Genomic DNA, 16,659 nt, shown 5'->3' on the forward strand with positions numbered 1-16,659 from the left:
GGCTTCAGGCTTGAGTGTGCAGGATGCAAACCCTTAGGGACAGATAGGGCCCACCAGTGCTCAGGCCGGATGCCCATCAGGAAGCTCCCTGCCCATCACTGGAGCTTATCACAGCGGGAGCCGCCTGTGTGTGGCTGGGGTGGGGGAGGAAGAGGGTTCAGACCTCCGAGTTTCCTCTTCCCCAGAAGCTGCAGCTCCAAGGGGTCCCCCCCCCCCCCCCCCCGCTCCATTTGATCTGATTTCAGTCACTCTCTCGGACCCCCTCATGAAATTCTCACCTCAGCTCATGAACCCAGCCCGGCCCAGCCCACCCACACCCACTGTAAGTCCCATGGGCGCAGCTTCTGGGGCTCCCACCCCGGGCCCCCAAAGCCCCCCAGAGCTTTGGGGCATCTTGAGCAGGGGGTCATAGGTCCTCAGTACAGCCGCGTGGCCCTCTCCTGCAGTGCTTAGTCTTCAGGCCTTCACAGTGGTTAGTTCACTGGGGGAGAGGGTTGTGCTCGTCTGCATTTGCTACAATTAGCACTTCATTTCCGTTATTGGGGGTAGGAGCCTCAACAGCTGCTATTTTTAAAAAGTTATGTAGAAGCGAATAAATAGGAACAGAGAAAGCAGCCGGGGTGACGTCAGCTCCTGAGACAGACATGGCTCAGGGGTCCCACAGAAGGGCAACCCAAGGCTGGCTCCCTAGCACATCCAAGGTGACTCCTTGTCCTGACACCCACAGCTCCCACACCGGTCCCGGGGCTGGGGTGGGGGTGTGCACATGGAGCCTGCTGACAAGCATTCATTTCCCAGGAAGCTTTTATTGCAGCCTCTCCACCCCGTGGCTGTGAGGTGCTGTCTGGAGCCTGGTGGGCAGCGGGGCAGTAACAACCAGACAGGCTGGGGACAGAGCCCCCCAGCTGGGAGGGAGGTGGGACATCGGGCTGATGAGGGCTGCTGGGGGACAAGGGGCACAGCAGAAAGGTGAGTGACAGCGGCATCCAGGCCTGGCCTCCAGGTGGCTGCACGTGACTTAGAGGGGCATGGAGAAGCAGTGAGGGCCGGGGGCTGGCAGAGTTGCTTGGCACGGGTGGGGCACACATCCATCCTATAGGGGTGGAGATCCCTCAGCACAGGGGCTGTTTGGACCTGGGTCACAGCAAGAGGATCACCGCAGGGGCTTCTTGCAGGTGGGGTCCTGGGTCACAGAGAGAGCCACGGAGCCTTCTGCATGCTCCCACACGTACCTGTGGTGACAGAGGGGCAGGCATTGGGTGAAGCTGGGTTCTGAGGGCCCCACCGGTAGGGCATGTCCTCTTCCTGTACAAGGGGTGGACCCGAGGCATGCTTACGAAGTCCCTGCTGGCACCAGGAGGCTGTCATCAGGGGCCAGGCTTAGGCGCTGTCCCCTCATGGTCACCACGGAGGAGCCCTCCTGGGAAAGAGGAGCAGGAGGATTGTGTGGGTACTGTTGGCTTCCACCCCTAGCCCAGCGTCCCCAAGTCTGTCCCGAGTGGCAGACACCCTGGGAGTCCAGGGCCCAGGAGCCCCACCCCGTGGACAGCAGACCGTGGGCTCCCCATCCGACCTGTCCCAGGACTACATGTACCAGCTGCCATAGCCACACGTCCACATTCTGTCTCAGGCCTTTGTTGCTGCCTTGTCCGTGGACCACCACCTGGTGGGAAGTAAGACCTCTGTATGGTGCTTTCCGTCCATGCAGGAGCCTGGCCTTCAGACACCAGCCTCGGGTGGGGGCCCGCTCCCTCCCATTACAGTAGGTGCTGCCCATAGGTGGCTATTTGGAGGTGCACCCAGACGCTCTCCATGTGAACCTGTAGATGCCTGCCTGCCTGGTACATCAGGGGTACACACACGTGCCCCTGTCGTACGTGCAGAACGTGAAACATACTGGCTCCCCAGAGGTCCCCACCGCCCTTCCTCTGTGACGCTGGTCTAAGGAAGAGGAAGGAGAGGATGACAAGGGAGACCAGAGCCTGTTTGACCTGCCCAGGCTCCTACGCCCACAGCTGCTGGGCATGGGCCACTCCCGCTGGCCCTGCATGGGACTCCCTATTGGTGTGGCCTGCAACAGGGAGGCAGCTCAGTGCTGGATGAGGCCATGTGGGGTGCCCAGCCTGCCCTCTCAGCCATGGGAGTGTCTATCCTGTGAACATCCACACTGTCGAGCCCACACTGCATGGGGTTCGGCCGATGGTGAATGATAAAGTACTAGCACACACTTGACCCCAGCAGGTCTCCCAGTCTCCTCTCTTGCCCTCTGGCCCCCACCCCACACGGTGTAGCAGGATCTTTCTGAAATGCCACCCTGCGCTAGTTGCTCCATTCTCCTGCCTCAGTAGTAGGGGAAGCCCTCCTCTTGTCTTTAGGATAAATCCCTAAGGCTTGTCCAGCCCGTGGGACTGGCCAGGACCCGGATCCTGCCTGCTGTCCCTCCCACACTGGCTCTCGCAGAGAATGCATTCTTCACCTCCTTTCTTTCCTCCCTTCCTTCGTTCCTTTGGCAATTTCTTGACTAGCTTTGAAACTCAGCTTACACATGACCTCCTCCCTAGCTCCCCTGCCAGCCGGGTCACTTCTTCCCCCTCTGACGACTTGCTGTAGTTCCTCTGCACAGGATGACAGAGGGGACCGTCCACACCCTCACGGAGGCCATGGCTGGTTCTCTGACCTGGAGCGTGAAGGACACTCGCTCTGTGTGTGCAGAGTGACAGGGAACCGGCCAACCCCTCTCTGCAGCTCTCCCTCCACCCAGCCCTCCCCTTCCAAACACCTCTCTCCTTCCTGTGCCCATCATGCCGAGAATTCTCGGCAGGTGCAGACGCTCGGGAGCCTGGGTTTGGTCAGGGTTGGTCAGACCTTACTCTGAGGGCAACAGACCTTGGGGCCTGATTCCTCCACAGGCTTCCACTCACTGCAAAGCCAACCTTTATCCCGGAGTCAGGGAGGGGCCTGCTCTGTGCACGGTCTCTGGAACTAGGGGTTGTGCGCACATGAGCATGTGTGAGCGAGACAGAGACCGACTCCCGTTTCCCAGGCTGCCGGGCAATGCCCAGGGCAGGGCTGCGTTACCTGGGTCTCGTACGTGTCCCCGAACAGGCTGAGTTGTGCGCCGGCCTGCAGCTCTAGGCGGTGGCCATCCAGCCAAGCACCCAGGTCTATGGGCTCCATGACAGGCCGTGTGCTCAGGGGGAACGGCGGCTCCTTCACCAGCTGGTCTGTACCCGAGCAAACTGTGGTCAGTGTCCACCCACCAGGCCAAGCCCCAGTTCTCTGTCACTACAGCCAACTCAGTGGCCAAGGGGGACACTGTTTGAGGCCATCTTCTCAGGATGGCTCGGCGCTGAGCAGAGGACTCAAAAAGAGACCGATAGCCTGGACCACGACATGCTGGGACAGAGGGAGGCGGCAGAGGGAGGACAGAGGGAGGCGGCAGGGGACTTCCAGTGGACTCACCAGGAATAGGCTTTCCGGTTCTGTACTGCTCAGAGCTGAAGAACCTGCAGGGGCAGGTGGGAGGAGTGCGGGTAACCAGCACACACACACACACCCCTCACAGCAACTTCTGGTGCACCCCCAGTTTACCTCCCAGTCCCATGGACAGTTCCCCTCCACCCTGCTCCGGGGTTCCCAGCCCGGTCCTCCCACTCTGGGGACAAGGTTTCCCTAATTCCCAAGCATGCTGGTGGAGGGACACTGCTCAGAGAAGTCAGCTCTCTTGTCCAGAGCACAGGGCGCGTGGGACCCGGGCTCACTCTTGGATGATGGGCACCAACTGTGTGCCGAGGTCCTCACAGTAGAACCACTTCTCAAACAGGACGTCCGTGGTGTCGCCCACGTAGTACCTGCCAGGCCGGAGGACAGAAGCCTAGGTCTCCACCTGCACCGCCTGGGGCAGCCTCCCTGAGACGCCTGGTCCTGCAGAAGTGTTGCCCCTGCTTGCTCCCCCTAGTGGTCAGTGCCACTCACTAGCAGCCTGCTCCTGCAGCCGGATGTATGAGCTCTGAAAATGTATTGGGAGCCGGTGCCTGGTGGGGCATTGGGGCTTACTAACAACACCATTTGCAAAGTCAGTCGGACGCGAGGCCCAGTGCAGCTGGCCAACCTGGCAGGGGTGACGGCACCTCTAAAGCGTAGACTCAAGCCACCCTTAGGACCTTGTTGCTACTTGCCATCGACTTGTTCTCGCGTAAAATGGAGCAAAATGCCCCCCAGCCCAGTCCACCTATTGTGGCCACAGGGAAGTAGATAACCCTCAAAACTCACTGCCATCAAATCAGTGTGGACTCATAGCAACCATATAGGGCAGGGTAAACCTGCCCCTTTGGGTTTCTGAAACTCACTCTTCACGGGAGTATAAAACCCTGTCTTCCTCCCAAAGATCAACTGGCGGTCTTGAACTGCTGACCTTGAAGATTTCAGCCCAATGAGTAACCACTATACCACTAGGGCTCCTTAGGCAAGTAGACAGCAGGTCTCAGTCTGACTCTGCTAGCAGGCATCATAGCCGCCCACAAGTCCCCATGGGCAGAAGAGGAGCACGACACTGAAAAGCATTGGCCAGGATTTGAACCTGAATCTCCAGTATGGAGGGCAAGGATTCTACCCCTGAGGTACCACTGCCTTGAGGCTTTAACTCAAGCCATGGACTTGATGCTGACTTCCAGTGAACCTACAGGACAGAGTAGAATTGCCTCTGTAAGGTTCCAATACTCACCATATATACTCATGTATAAGCCAACATTTTCAGCACATTTTTAATACAGTTTTTGTGGTAAAATTAGGTGCATTGGCTGATATTCGGGTTGGCTTATACTCGAGTACATTTGGTAACTTTTTACAGGAGTTCTACCTTGGAGGAGCTGGTGTGTTTGAGCTGCTGACCTTGTGGATCGCAGCCCAACGCGTAACCATCTGCCCTGCCATGGCTCCTCCTTCAGGCTTTAGAGATCACCTAATCTAAGCATCATTGGATTTCCCAGAGAAGCTGCTGAGGCTGAGGCTGAGTCTGAGGCTCAGTCTGGAACAGCCAGAACTGGAACAGGGCCTGGGGCCTCTTCCCTGGGGGGAAGCTCATGCGCGCATACACACAGCCTACTGCAGACCCCCTGGTGCCCCTCCTCTTCCCGAAGTGGGATTCAGAGGGCTGGCACCCCCAGTGCCATGCGGGTGGTAAAAAGCAGGTGTTTGGAGCTTCCAGGTGCCCACTCCTGGGCCAGCTCTCCCTGCTCTTGCACTCCTGTGGATGGGAGATGGTTGGAGGACACCCAGTGTGCCCACCCTGGCTGGCACCTCCCATTCTATCTGAGATGAAGCCAGCCAGCAGAAGGCTTCATAACTGGATGGCTATGCCCTCTAGGAATTGCCTTTGGAATGGCATGTTCCTATCGAGTCCCTGGCTCTTATGAAAGGTCAAAAGCAACCGGATGAAATCTGTTATTGAATTTTCTGTAAAATGACCTGGCGGACACCCATCACGAAAGACTCCCCATCAAAAGCCCTCCAGGAGAAAGCTCTGTGCAAATTTACAGCCGGGGTCTGTGTCTACAATAGAGAATTATGCAATAGGTTATTATTATGCAGCTATTACCATAGTATGGGAGTGTATGGGGGGGGGGAATAAAGTGGATAGTATGAGAAATAAACAACCCCCTGCCAAAACAAAATGTTACACATAGCATGGCCGTGTGACCCTGCAGTTGTGCTCCTAGGAAATGAAAAAGCAAGAAACTCAGAGACGTGGACATGGCTGTCCACTGCAGTGCGGCCCACAACAGCCAGGAGGTGGGACCCCCCTGTGCCTGGCAACAGACGCATGGATCAATGGATCAGGCTACAGCCACAGGAAGGATTATTAGACCATAAAATGCGTAGGCGGTCCAAACGGTTAAGTCCTCAACTGCTATCCAAAATGTTGGTGGTTCCGATCCACTCAGAGGCACCTCCGAAGAGAGGCCTGGCAATCCACCTCTGAAAAGCCAGCCACTGAAACCCCTCAGGTGCACAGTTCTCCCGAGGCACACGAGGAACAGCTGTGAGTGCGAAGGAATCAACCAGACAGGGAGGCAGCTGCTTTAGTTACAGACGTGCATGCAGCAAGCTGGGTCCCCTCGAACTGTGGGACAAGAACTGAGAGAAGCATCCGTGGTCCCGGCTGCACCGAGGGAGGTGGGGCTGGCTCTGGCATGCCCCGCCCCCACCCACCCCATTTCTGCACCTTATCCCTCCAAGCCCACTCAATGTGGAAAGCATAGCTTATCACAACCAGAGGCCATCAGACTGAGCCGGTTCCCAGCAGTCCTAGAGAACATCCCTGCCCCCATTCTCCCCCTGGAGCCTGCTCCTAACCCCTCCTGCCCCAGGCACTGAATGCAGGGTCTCCACGTCCTCAGCCAGGAAGCGCCCCATCCCTCAGTCAGCAGGAAGTGCTTTTTGAAGTCTCTCTAAGATCCTTTTTGCTGCAGTTTTAGGCGATCCCCCTTCCTCTGCTGTTTGCCCATCCTCTCTGTGCCAGCCCACACTCCCACCTCCACCAACACCGCCCCCCCCCATTTACTTAGGCCCACTTACCTGAGCCCATCCATCTCGGTTTGCAGTCGCCTCCTCTCTATCACCAACCCCACCGTGTTGGCAAACCTCTGCGGTGAGTGGGGGACCCCCGCAGGCAGAAGGAATATCTGCAGTAGAGGGGACAAGGTGCTCAGCACTGCTGTGACCCCTCCTCCACACACACACACACACACACACACACACACACACACACACACACACACACACACACACAGAATGACCGGAGGCCAAAGTTTGTTCCCAAGGGCCCACCTCTCCCGTCAGGCTGGGGCCAGGGCAGCTTTAGGGGCTGGAGGTGTGGTGGGGTGTGCATGGCAGGCCATGAGGACAGGGCAAAGCAGGGAGATGTGACCTCAGTCACGTGTGGCAAGTAGCCAACAGGAGCAGGTAAGTTCCTGACTGGCTGTCCCCGCCGCCCACCCTGGGCCCAGCCTCACCTCTCCCTGGCGAATGACCACGTCCCGGTGTCTGCCTTGCTCCAGGACTTTGAGAACCATGTCACCTTCCAGCTGGTAGAACACCTGTGAGACAGGTGAGCTGATGGCCCTGGGGGGTGAGTGGCCCTGGTGCTCCTGCCCCCGGGCCCATCTGCCCATGCATGTCACAGCCAGGAGGGCAGGGACATGCGGGCACCACGAGTCTCACTCCAAGTGATGGCTGACCAGAGTACCCACAGCAACTGCTGGTGCTGGGGAACCACTCATGAACTGAGACCCTACTGGGTGCTAGCCCTACTCTGTACCAGGGTGTGTGATGAAAACACATCTTTACAGTGGCCTCTGCTGAAAAGAAGAAAAGAGAACCGAGTCTCACATTGTAGAGGGACTTGCCCGGCATCACGCAGCTTCCTAGCTCCTGGGACTGGAGTCCGTGTATGTCTGTAGGTTCTGTGTTGACTCCTGGCCAGGTGAGGCGCTGGCATGGGCTTCGCTGGGTCTCAGTGCCACTGGGGTAGCTTGGGGGCTGTGGGGGGCCCTCCCTTCCCGCTAGCTCAGGAGGATTCCATCCTAAGTCCCTCACACTGGGTTTACTGGGACCACCCTGCCCTATGGAGCTGGGAGGAGGCAGCAGACACATTTTTCCTCTGTCACCGATTGAAGTATGAGAAGTCTCCACTAAACAGTTGACAGGGCCTTATAATTATTAGCAATTATGTTGTCATGTATGTGGTTATGCACACCTTCACTGCCAAGTCCAGTCGATTCCCACTCATAGTCACCCTATAGGATAGGGCAGAACTGCTACCCCCCTGTGAATTTCTGCGACTGTAACTCTTTATGGGGAAAAGCCCCCTATTTCTTCCTCTGATCAGCTGGTGGTTTAGAACTGCTGACCTGGCAGTTAGCAGCCCAACTTGTAAGCACTCTGCGCCCAGTGTTCTGTGTGAGGCATTAGAGGGGAGAGGTCTCAAGCTCAAAGACAGAGGTACAATTCAACATGGCCTCATGGCAGTGGACAGGGAGACCCTGCACAGCTCACACTCTTGTCGTTAACCACTCACAGGACTGGGGGCGGGGTGGGTCTGTGTCCTAGAACAAAACACCATCAGCTGTCACCCTGTATCTAGAAACTCCCCAAAGGAACATGGCCTTGGATAATCAGAGATGCACCTAATGATGAGCGAGCAAGGTAGTTAAAAGCATGGATCTCAGTGTCAGCAGTCAACGTGGCCCTGATCTCTACCAGAGAGCTCACTTCACGTGGCCTCTCTGTCCTCAGGTGCCTCACCCACGACACCACCACAACTACTTCAGAGAGCAGCTGTGAGGGTGGCCTGGGATGATGTCGTGAGGTGCCCGGCACATGGTGAGCTCACGGGATAGTATGTGGGAAACGGAGGGCCTGGAGGAAGTGTAGGCGGCCTCCCCTCTACATTCATCACCATGGGGCTTGGAAGGCCGGTACTAGTGTTTAGTACAGGGGTTCCCAACCTTCCTCACGCCGCGACCCTTTCCTACAGCTCCTCATGTGGTGCTGACTCCCCAGCCATAAACGTATTTTCGTTGCTGCTTCATCACGGTCATTTTGCTACTGTGGATGACCCAGACTGAGAACCACTGGTTTAGAGAAACACCTCCACAGTGCAGAGGGGACAGAGAGGCCCAATGCACGCCCACTCCAGGACCTCTTTTCACAGCGACCCACCATCAAATGTGCCGTTAAAGGATCCATATCTCTAAGAGTATCCCATGCCTTTGTCTTTTCTTCTTACAGAGCAAGGGACTCCACTTGATTGCTCACTCCCCTTGAAGTGCGCCCCTAGAGGGCTCCGGATATCCAAGACCATCTTCTGTACTAACAAGAGGCTAGCCAGCTCCATTAGTATAAAACCTTATTGCTGAATAAACTGGAGACTGCTCTTCCCGATAGTGGATCGCAGTCCCCTGTGTCCCCCTTTCCTGTCTCCTTTTTTCTATAATTGCGTGGTGGGTTCCTCAGGACCCTGTTCGCTCATGGGGCTGGGACCCCCCCCCAATAGCAAAACATTGCTGATATAATCCTTGGGAAGGTCTAAGTATTTTATGGTATATTCAAAACGGAATATTATACAGCCATTTAAAAAATCACGCTTTTGATGAACTGTTAACAAAATAGGAAATACTGAAGTTATTAAGGATACAAAACTGTATCCGGCTGGACTCTCATTATGCTGTGATACATGCATGGCCGAAGTGTCAACACTGCCCCCTCCCCCACAGTGGGGTTAGGGATGAGGTAGGGTCTGTTCTATGTCCCCCCATGTTTACTACATGGCATGATACTTATTAATTTTTTAGTAAAAGCAGCCATAAATAAGAAAAACCTTTAGAGCTTCTTAGAGAGTGATTCAGCATGTGCCCCAAGACAGGCTAGAAGCAAGGCATGTGTGGTTGTGTGTGTGTGTGTGTGTGTGGTTGTGTGTGTGTGTAGATGCCCAGGGAGGGGGAAAGGAGGAACACCCTAAGTCCTGGGGAAGGGGCTGAAGTCTTCAGGCCCTGCAGGTATCAGGGGAGCCCCTGGGGGAGTCTGGAGAGAGCTAAGCCAGACTCAAGCCTTTTGCCACTGGTTCCAAGATATGAGTATTTGTCAAAGACAAATAGAAGGAAGTGGGCTGTTTTCCAATCTTGTCTCCCCGCCCAGGGCTTCTCGGTGAGAGGCAGGCCAGCACGGAACAGGAGGGTACCGCCTCCGAATAGTGCATGGCCCACTTTTTAGTTTTATTAGTAAAAACAACCCATAACACAAGTAAGGAAAACTTTTCAAGATCCCTCACAGAGCCATTTGGCATATGCCCCAAGCTGGAAGCAAGCCGTGTGTGTGTGTGTGTGTGTGTGTGTGTGTGTGTGTGTGTGTGTGTAGATGTTGACCTGCCTGGCTGGACCATTGTCTAAGCCAGACCATTGTCCCCAGGTTCTGCAGGAGACTTGCTCACCGACATGACAGGACGTGACTTCTCCAAGATCACAGAGTTAGTGAGAGGTATGGATTCCAACCCAGGCCCGACTCTCAGCCCAAGGGAAAGAGTCGGGTGACGGGTGGGTGGGACTGAGGAACTGGGGGCCTGGGAAGGGGGCTGGAGCTCAGCTAGGAGGAGAAGGTGACTCAATCAGTAAAAAGCAGAGGTGGGATTTGAACCCAGGTCTGAGCAGTTCCCTTTTCAGGCTCCAGCTGGGTGAGGACAGGGTTGCGGCTGGGGAAGTCCCTTCTTAACTGGCTCTCTCAGCCACACAGCTCCTAGCAACTGAAGGCCTAGGGTGTTAGGTCCTCTTGATAAGAGGGGTCCCCCAGGCCCAGGACCCTCTCTCGTCTCCATTCTTCACTCACCCCCCTCCCTCAGCACCTGCTCCTTCCTCAGCTGTCTGTCTCTTGGCTGGGCCTGAAGAACCTGGGGTCTGAGAAGCTCCAAAGGGAATAACTAGGTCTCGCCTAGAGGCCAGGCTTCCACTTTTAGGGTATGATGAGTGAGACCTGCATGGCCCATGTGTCGCAGGGACAACCCAGGACCCGGTCACAGCTGCAGAGACCCGGCTATTTCCTAGGGCCCCGTCCCAACTCACTGGGGCAGGCGCCCTTAAGATGGGGCTGAGGAAGTTATCCTTTCCCTCTGTGGTTTCAGCTGTGTCCCTTCAGCCACCTCCCATGACAGCCCTCTGTCTGCCGGTGCCCATTCACAAGCACTGGCCTCAGAAGCAGCCCCACGTCCAGGGAGGCCGGTCTACCTCTGTGCTGGGCCAGACCAGTCATCGACTTACCTCCTCCCCCTCCTCGATGTGATAGTCCTTCCTGAGGTTGGGGCCCCCGACAAACATGACTTTGAGCTGCTCCTTGTGCCTGCAATGGACGGGGGTCAGGCCTCGAAGCAGCTCCAGGACAGGAGGGCAGGGCCCTGGGGGCAGGAAGGGGTCTGGGAGAAGAACGTTTCTGCTTCCCTCGATTTCCCTGCACTCTCAGCCCCACCCCACCCTGTCCTGCGTGCATCTGAACTGAGGGTTTGTCTGTGCCTGTGCGTGTGGCTGTGTCCCACTGGGTGTGCCTTGTGTGCCTGTGTGTCTGAGTGATTCATGTGTCTGTCTTTGTGTGGGTGTCTGTGTGTGGGCATTGGGTCCCCACACCATTCCTCTCCCCGCTTCCCCCCAATCTCGGTGGGGATCTAGCTCTCCATCTCCATCTTCAGATCTCTAATCACAGAAAGCGAATGGGAAGTCTCACTTCCCAGGGCTGGGGGTGCAGGGTAAGGTGACCTCTATCTGCCCAGGGAGCCGTCTGGCTATGAGAACCTCTCTTCTCCATTGACTCATGGTCAGAAAGGCAGCCTCTTGCAGCCCAGCCTCCTGGGATCAAGTTTGGCTAGGCCTCTGACCTCAGACACGTTCTGTGACCTGGCTGCACCTCAGCTTCCTCGTCTGTGACATGGAGGCACGGTTCTTGGTGGCATGTATCTGGGTTGCTGGTGGCCAGTGTTCAGAGCAGTGCCTGGCACTGACCGCACTACCAGATAAAGTAAGTACGCCCAGTACAGCCCTCTCATTCCACAGAGGAGGACACTGCCTGGCCACCAGTCAGGAAACTCCATGCCTTTCCGCACCTTTTAGGAGACAGGGGTCAAAAACCAAAGAGCACCCTTCCCACTTGCCCAGAGACCTGAGTGACATGAGGGTGTCATGGGGCAGGAAGAGGCTGGTGTGGGGCGGTCTTCGCTGAGCTTAGAGCTGCACAGGGCTCCGAGGAAGGGAGCGGAGGGGAGCACTGAGCCCAGCGGGGGGGGGGGGGTGTTCCTGGTCATGTGGGGAGCCGGGCGTGGTGTGGGGGGTGGGGTGGGGAAAGACTGGATCAGGAAATGAGACTAAGTCATCTCAGGCCTTGCATTTGATGTGAGCTGTATCAGGGAGTCCTAGAAATTTTCCCTTTAGTTCCTTCCTTCCTTCCAACCTTTCTCTTTCCTCCCTCCTTTTCTTCCTTTTAAAATGAACTTTGCTGAGCTATAACTTTGGTACACACAGAAGGTTCTCGGAGAAGCTCAATCAAGGCAGTTGGTCCGTTTTTGTCCTCTGCTCAGTGTCCTCTCGTGTTGCTGGGAGTACAGCCACAGTCTCTTCTCTGACCTATTGTGGCCCTGCCATGTCTATGGTCCCACCATGCCTATTGATCTCACCATGTCTGTGGTCCCACCATGTCTGTGATCCTCATGTCTGTGGTCCCACCATGTCTATTGATCCCACGGTGTCTGTGATCCCACCATGTCTGTGATCCTCTTGTCTATGGTCCCACCATGTCGTCTATGATCCCACCATGCCTGTGGCCCTGCCCTGTCCATGCAGCCTGGACTTCTTCTGCCTTGTAGGTGTATATTGATTAGGTGCCTGCTTCCAGGAGAATACCAGCTTCTGGAGGATGGGATTGTTGCTACTTTGTCCCCAGCTGCATCCAGTGTCCACAACAGTGCGCCACCCTCAGTGGACATGTGTGGATGACCTCTGGCTGTATGGTTATTGATGCTGGGGGCAGAGACATCCAGCACTGCCTCAGTGGGAAATGAGGCGCAGTGCAGGAGAATGGGTAGATGTGAGATAGGCCCAAGGTGGGGGGAAGGGGTAGTGGGTGAGAGGGACTGTGAAGAGTGGTGTTCATGACAAAGACAGGAGACAAAGCCAGTCACAAATGATACCCGTGAAGGACGGGATGAGGCATTTGGGGAGCGGTTGACAACCAGCCAGGGTCCTGGCCTTGCTACAGTGACCCCAAGCGTAGACTTTGGAGTCAAACAGTTTGGTGGACTTGCCTCATCCTGGCCCTGTGACCGGGCTAGTTACTGATTAAAGCCCGACCTTCTGGGCCTCCTGCAAGAACGAAATGAGTGCTAGTCCGGCCTGGAGATGCGGTGGGATTGTGACTGTCTGGGCCACCTGTAGGAGCTGTTCTGCAGATCCAGGAAACATGAGCTCACTAGGCTGCATCACAGAGCCCTGGGAACGGGAGGGAGAGGAGGGGTACACTGGAGAGCCGTGAAAGGTGTGACGGAGTAAGATGAACAGCCCCATGGGCGCTGCAGGCAGAAGTGGCTTCGGGAATGCCTGGTATGAATGTGTATGCCAACGCAGCTGGGACTTGGACGTCCCACTTTGCCTGCAGACCTGGGGTGTACTGTGATTTCGGTTCTGTCTCAGAAGCTCTGGGGCCTTAGTGGTTAAGCCCTAGGCTGCTAACCAGGCTGTTAGCAGTTTGAACTGACCAGGGATCCTAAAGCAGGAAGAGGAAGCTGTCTGCTCCTTTAAGCATTTTCAGCCTAGGAAGTCCTGTGGACAATTCATGGGCCTGAGCTGACTCACTGGCCATGGGTTGGGTTGGGTTTGGCTCGGGAAAACCACTCTCCCCAAATGTTGGGATTTCCCCAAAGCGCTGGGCACTGGCAGGGAGAAGGTAAGATCCCTCCAGCCACCCTCAGAAGACAAGGGCACAGTCTCCAGAAAGAGGAACCCAAACCGCTGGTCCTCCCTCCCCAGATGAAGGCCTCCTGAGATGACAGCCCCCCCCCCCCCCCCCCCCCCCCCCGCCTTGGACTCTGGATAAGGGATGCAGGGCTGGAGGTTGGTCCTCCCTTCCCCACCCCCCATGAAGGCACCCTGAGATTGACAGCCGCCCCCCCTCCTGTGGGCTCTGGATAAGGGACGAGGGTTGGAGGTTGAGGGGTAAGGGCACAGGGAGAGGAGGAGGAACGGGGGTGGGGGCAGCGGGGGGGGGTAGCGGTGGAAGTTGGAGTGGAGAGTGGGGTGGCGGGGAGAGGGCGTGGGGCGCAGGGGAGGCTGGAACTTACAGGAGCTTGTTGCAGACTGGGGGCAGGAAGGAGGAGCGGTTTCCTTGCACCCAGGCTTTCACTCTCACAGACCCTTCCATGGTCCCCGGGAGCGAGCGCCGCGCCCCCCTCTTCTCCAGCACCGTCCTCCTGGCTGACCCGCAAGGAGCAGCGGAGCCTAATAGCCGCCCACCTGCCACTTGGTTAATCAACAACAGCGGGGAGGTGGGGGGAGGGCCAAGAGCGGAACTCTCTCGCTAGGTACCTGGGTGCCCAGGCTGAGGGTCCCCTCGCTGGTCTGGAGCCTCCCCGCTCTCACGGCTGCCCTGAGGCCCGTCCTTGGGAGCACCCCTACTCCGCCCCACCCCACTTCTCCGCCAGCAGGGGCTCAGCTCCCGCGAGGGGACCCCCTCCTAGACCGCGCCTCTCGTTCTGGGGGCGCTGCGCACCAGCATCCAGGGGTCGCTTCCGGTCAGACTTTCCATCCTGGGCTCTTCAGTGGCCCCAAAGAAATGCTGGCACGGGGAGTCTCAGACCCCATGGCTCAAAGCCTCAGTTTTTGCAGCTGAACAATGGGAATGCTACACATAAGCCATCTCTGGGAGATGGGGTCATGGGAAGAGAATGGACAGCGGTCGCCACCGTGCCCACTAGGTGCCCAGTCCTCCCCCGAGGAGGGAGGTCAGGACAGAGGGTCTCGTGGTGCTGGGCTCGCCTGGCCCTCGCGTGGGGAGTGGCTGGGGACCCCAGTGCAGCGCAGACCCCATGGGGGGGGACGGGAAAGGGGGGCGACACGGCTAAGGACACACAGGGATGCCAGCAGAGATCAGCTCCGTATTCACTGTGAAAGAAGTGGGGTGAGTGAGGAATGAGGGGTGGGGTGGAAGGCTCAGGAGGAGGATGGAAAGGATGGAAACTGCTAACCGCGGGGGAGAGATCTGAGGGTGTGGAGAGGGGAGGGGCGCCTGCCTTTCTTCCCTTTTTTGCAGGATTTCGGATTCTTTGGAAATTCCGTCTGGTCTGCGTGTGGGAGGAAGATGGAGTTGAGGAGGTCGTAGGGGAGGGAGGGGAGGAACAGTAAATCAGATCCCTGAAACCAGACCAAGGCGCTAAAGTCCATTAAAACTCCCCCAGTGCCATCTCTCTGCACATCTTGCCAGCATGTGACAGCTTAGGGAGGGAGTGGGGGGGTCGGGGTGGGGGTGGGGGGTTAGACCTATATTCCCCTGGCTGAAGTCAAAACCCAGACCGAGGCGAAACCGGGTCCCTGCCGCCCTATCCCCCACTCTCCCTTCTCCTTAGTTATTTATTTTGAGTCTTTTCGTGGGGAGCATTTCTTTCCAGAACATTGTTCCGCACCAGGCAAACTCAGGCCACGTTCTCCATCTTTCTCATCTGCAAGCAATCATAGGGGAGCGATAAACAATGAAGCTCGGGGAGCTCCACGGATCTAGGATGTGTGATGTTTGCTCTGGGAGCTTGTTACCTGGCTGAACAGGGTGAGTGGGTGGATAAGGAATGAATGAATTCACACTAAAAGGGAGTGTGTGTGTGTGTGTGTGTGTGTGTGTGTGTTGGGGGGGTGATTTCAGCCTAAGTGTGTGCGTGTGTGTGTGTGTGTGTGGGTGTGTTGAGGGGTGATTTCAGCCTAAGTGTGTGTGTGTGTGTGTTGGGGGTGTGTGATTTCAGCCTAGCAGATATTCTGTTACATAAAACAAAGGAAAAATGTTAGCTAGTAAAATAATGTGAATAACCTACCACTGCGAGTGGAGTGGAATTGGGGGTGGGGGATCTGAATGGTCCTGACTAACTTTCTGTAGGGTTCAAACCACTGTCAGTCAGGTGCTCTCTGATTTGGGCTGGGGATAAAACCCCGGGCCTACTCAAAGGGCTCACTGGGGTCCTGAGCACCTTTTGAATCAACTGTTCAGAAAACTGACAGCCTCCCTGTTGTCCTTGGTCTGACATTATATAGTCACAGTCATGTGGGGTCTTTCTGGATAGGGGTCTTTTGGTCTCTTGGGGTTTGGAGATCTCACCCACTCTTAGCAGCTACCTCTTTAGCCTACTCACAAGAGCGCACTTGGCCTACAAAATCAGCGGCATAGGATGTCTGCCTACCGTTAGAGGTCATCAGAGCCGGTTCTGCCTGCGGGATGTTCCTAAGTCTCAGTGAACTGGGCTGGCTATCACTGTGGAATCTCTCTGGCTCCTTTATGGACGAAGCTAGCTGCTGGGTTGACTCACACTCTGCAGAGCTCTCCCTTCCAGTGCATCCTTTTCTCCCAGCCTGCCTCTGCTTCTTCAACCATCTTCTCATGGAATGCAGTATATATATATAAAATTTAAAAATCATACACCCATTATGTCAAGCACATTTGTACATTTGTTGCCATCATCATTCTCAAAACATTCGCTTTCCACTTGAGCCATGGTATTAGCTCCTCATCTTTTACCCTCCCTCCTCCCTCATGAACCCTTGATAATTTATAAATGATTATTATTGTGTCATATGTTACACTGTCTGAGGTCTCCCGCACTTTTCTGTTGTCCGTCCCCCAGGGAGGAGGTTATATGTAGATCCTTGTAATCAGTTCCCCCTTTCTACCCTCCTTTCCTCCATCCTCCGGGTATCGCCACTCTCACCACTGGTCCTGAAGGGATCATGTCCTGGATTCCTGTGTTTCCAGTTCCTATCTGTACATCCTCTGGTCTAGCCAGATTTGTGAGGTAGAATTGGGATCGTGATAGCAGGGGGGGGAAGAAACAATTAAGAGCGAGAGGAAAATTGTATGTTTCATCAGTGCTACACT

At 56.0% G+C, this 16,659-nt stretch overlaps 1 protein-coding gene across 1 annotated transcript; it reads right to left on the bottom strand.

The window, feature by feature from the left end:
• Positions 1-786: 786 nt before the first annotated feature.
• Positions 787-14,140, bottom strand: HAAO (3-hydroxyanthranilate 3,4-dioxygenase). Its single transcript, XM_075535297.1, has 10 exons — positions 13,868-14,140; positions 10,809-10,887; positions 7,014-7,097; positions 6,577-6,683; positions 3,762-3,851; positions 3,463-3,506; positions 3,079-3,224; positions 1,595-1,663; positions 1,338-1,420; positions 787-1,232 (listed from the first exon to the last, which is right to left on the bottom strand). Exons 1-10 carry the CDS (start codon positions 13,945-13,947, stop codon positions 1,154-1,156), a joined length of 861 nt encoding a protein of 286 aa, XP_075391412.1. The 5' UTR covers positions 13,948-14,140; the 3' UTR covers positions 787-1,153.
• Between the last annotated feature and the right edge of the window lie 2,519 nt (positions 14,141-16,659).

Source organism: Tenrec ecaudatus, chromosome 17 (genome assembly GCF_050624435.1).
Source record: "Tenrec ecaudatus isolate mTenEca1 chromosome 17, mTenEca1.hap1, whole genome shotgun sequence".
Taxonomy (NCBI): Eukaryota; Metazoa; Chordata; class Mammalia; order Afrosoricida; family Tenrecidae; genus Tenrec; species Tenrec ecaudatus.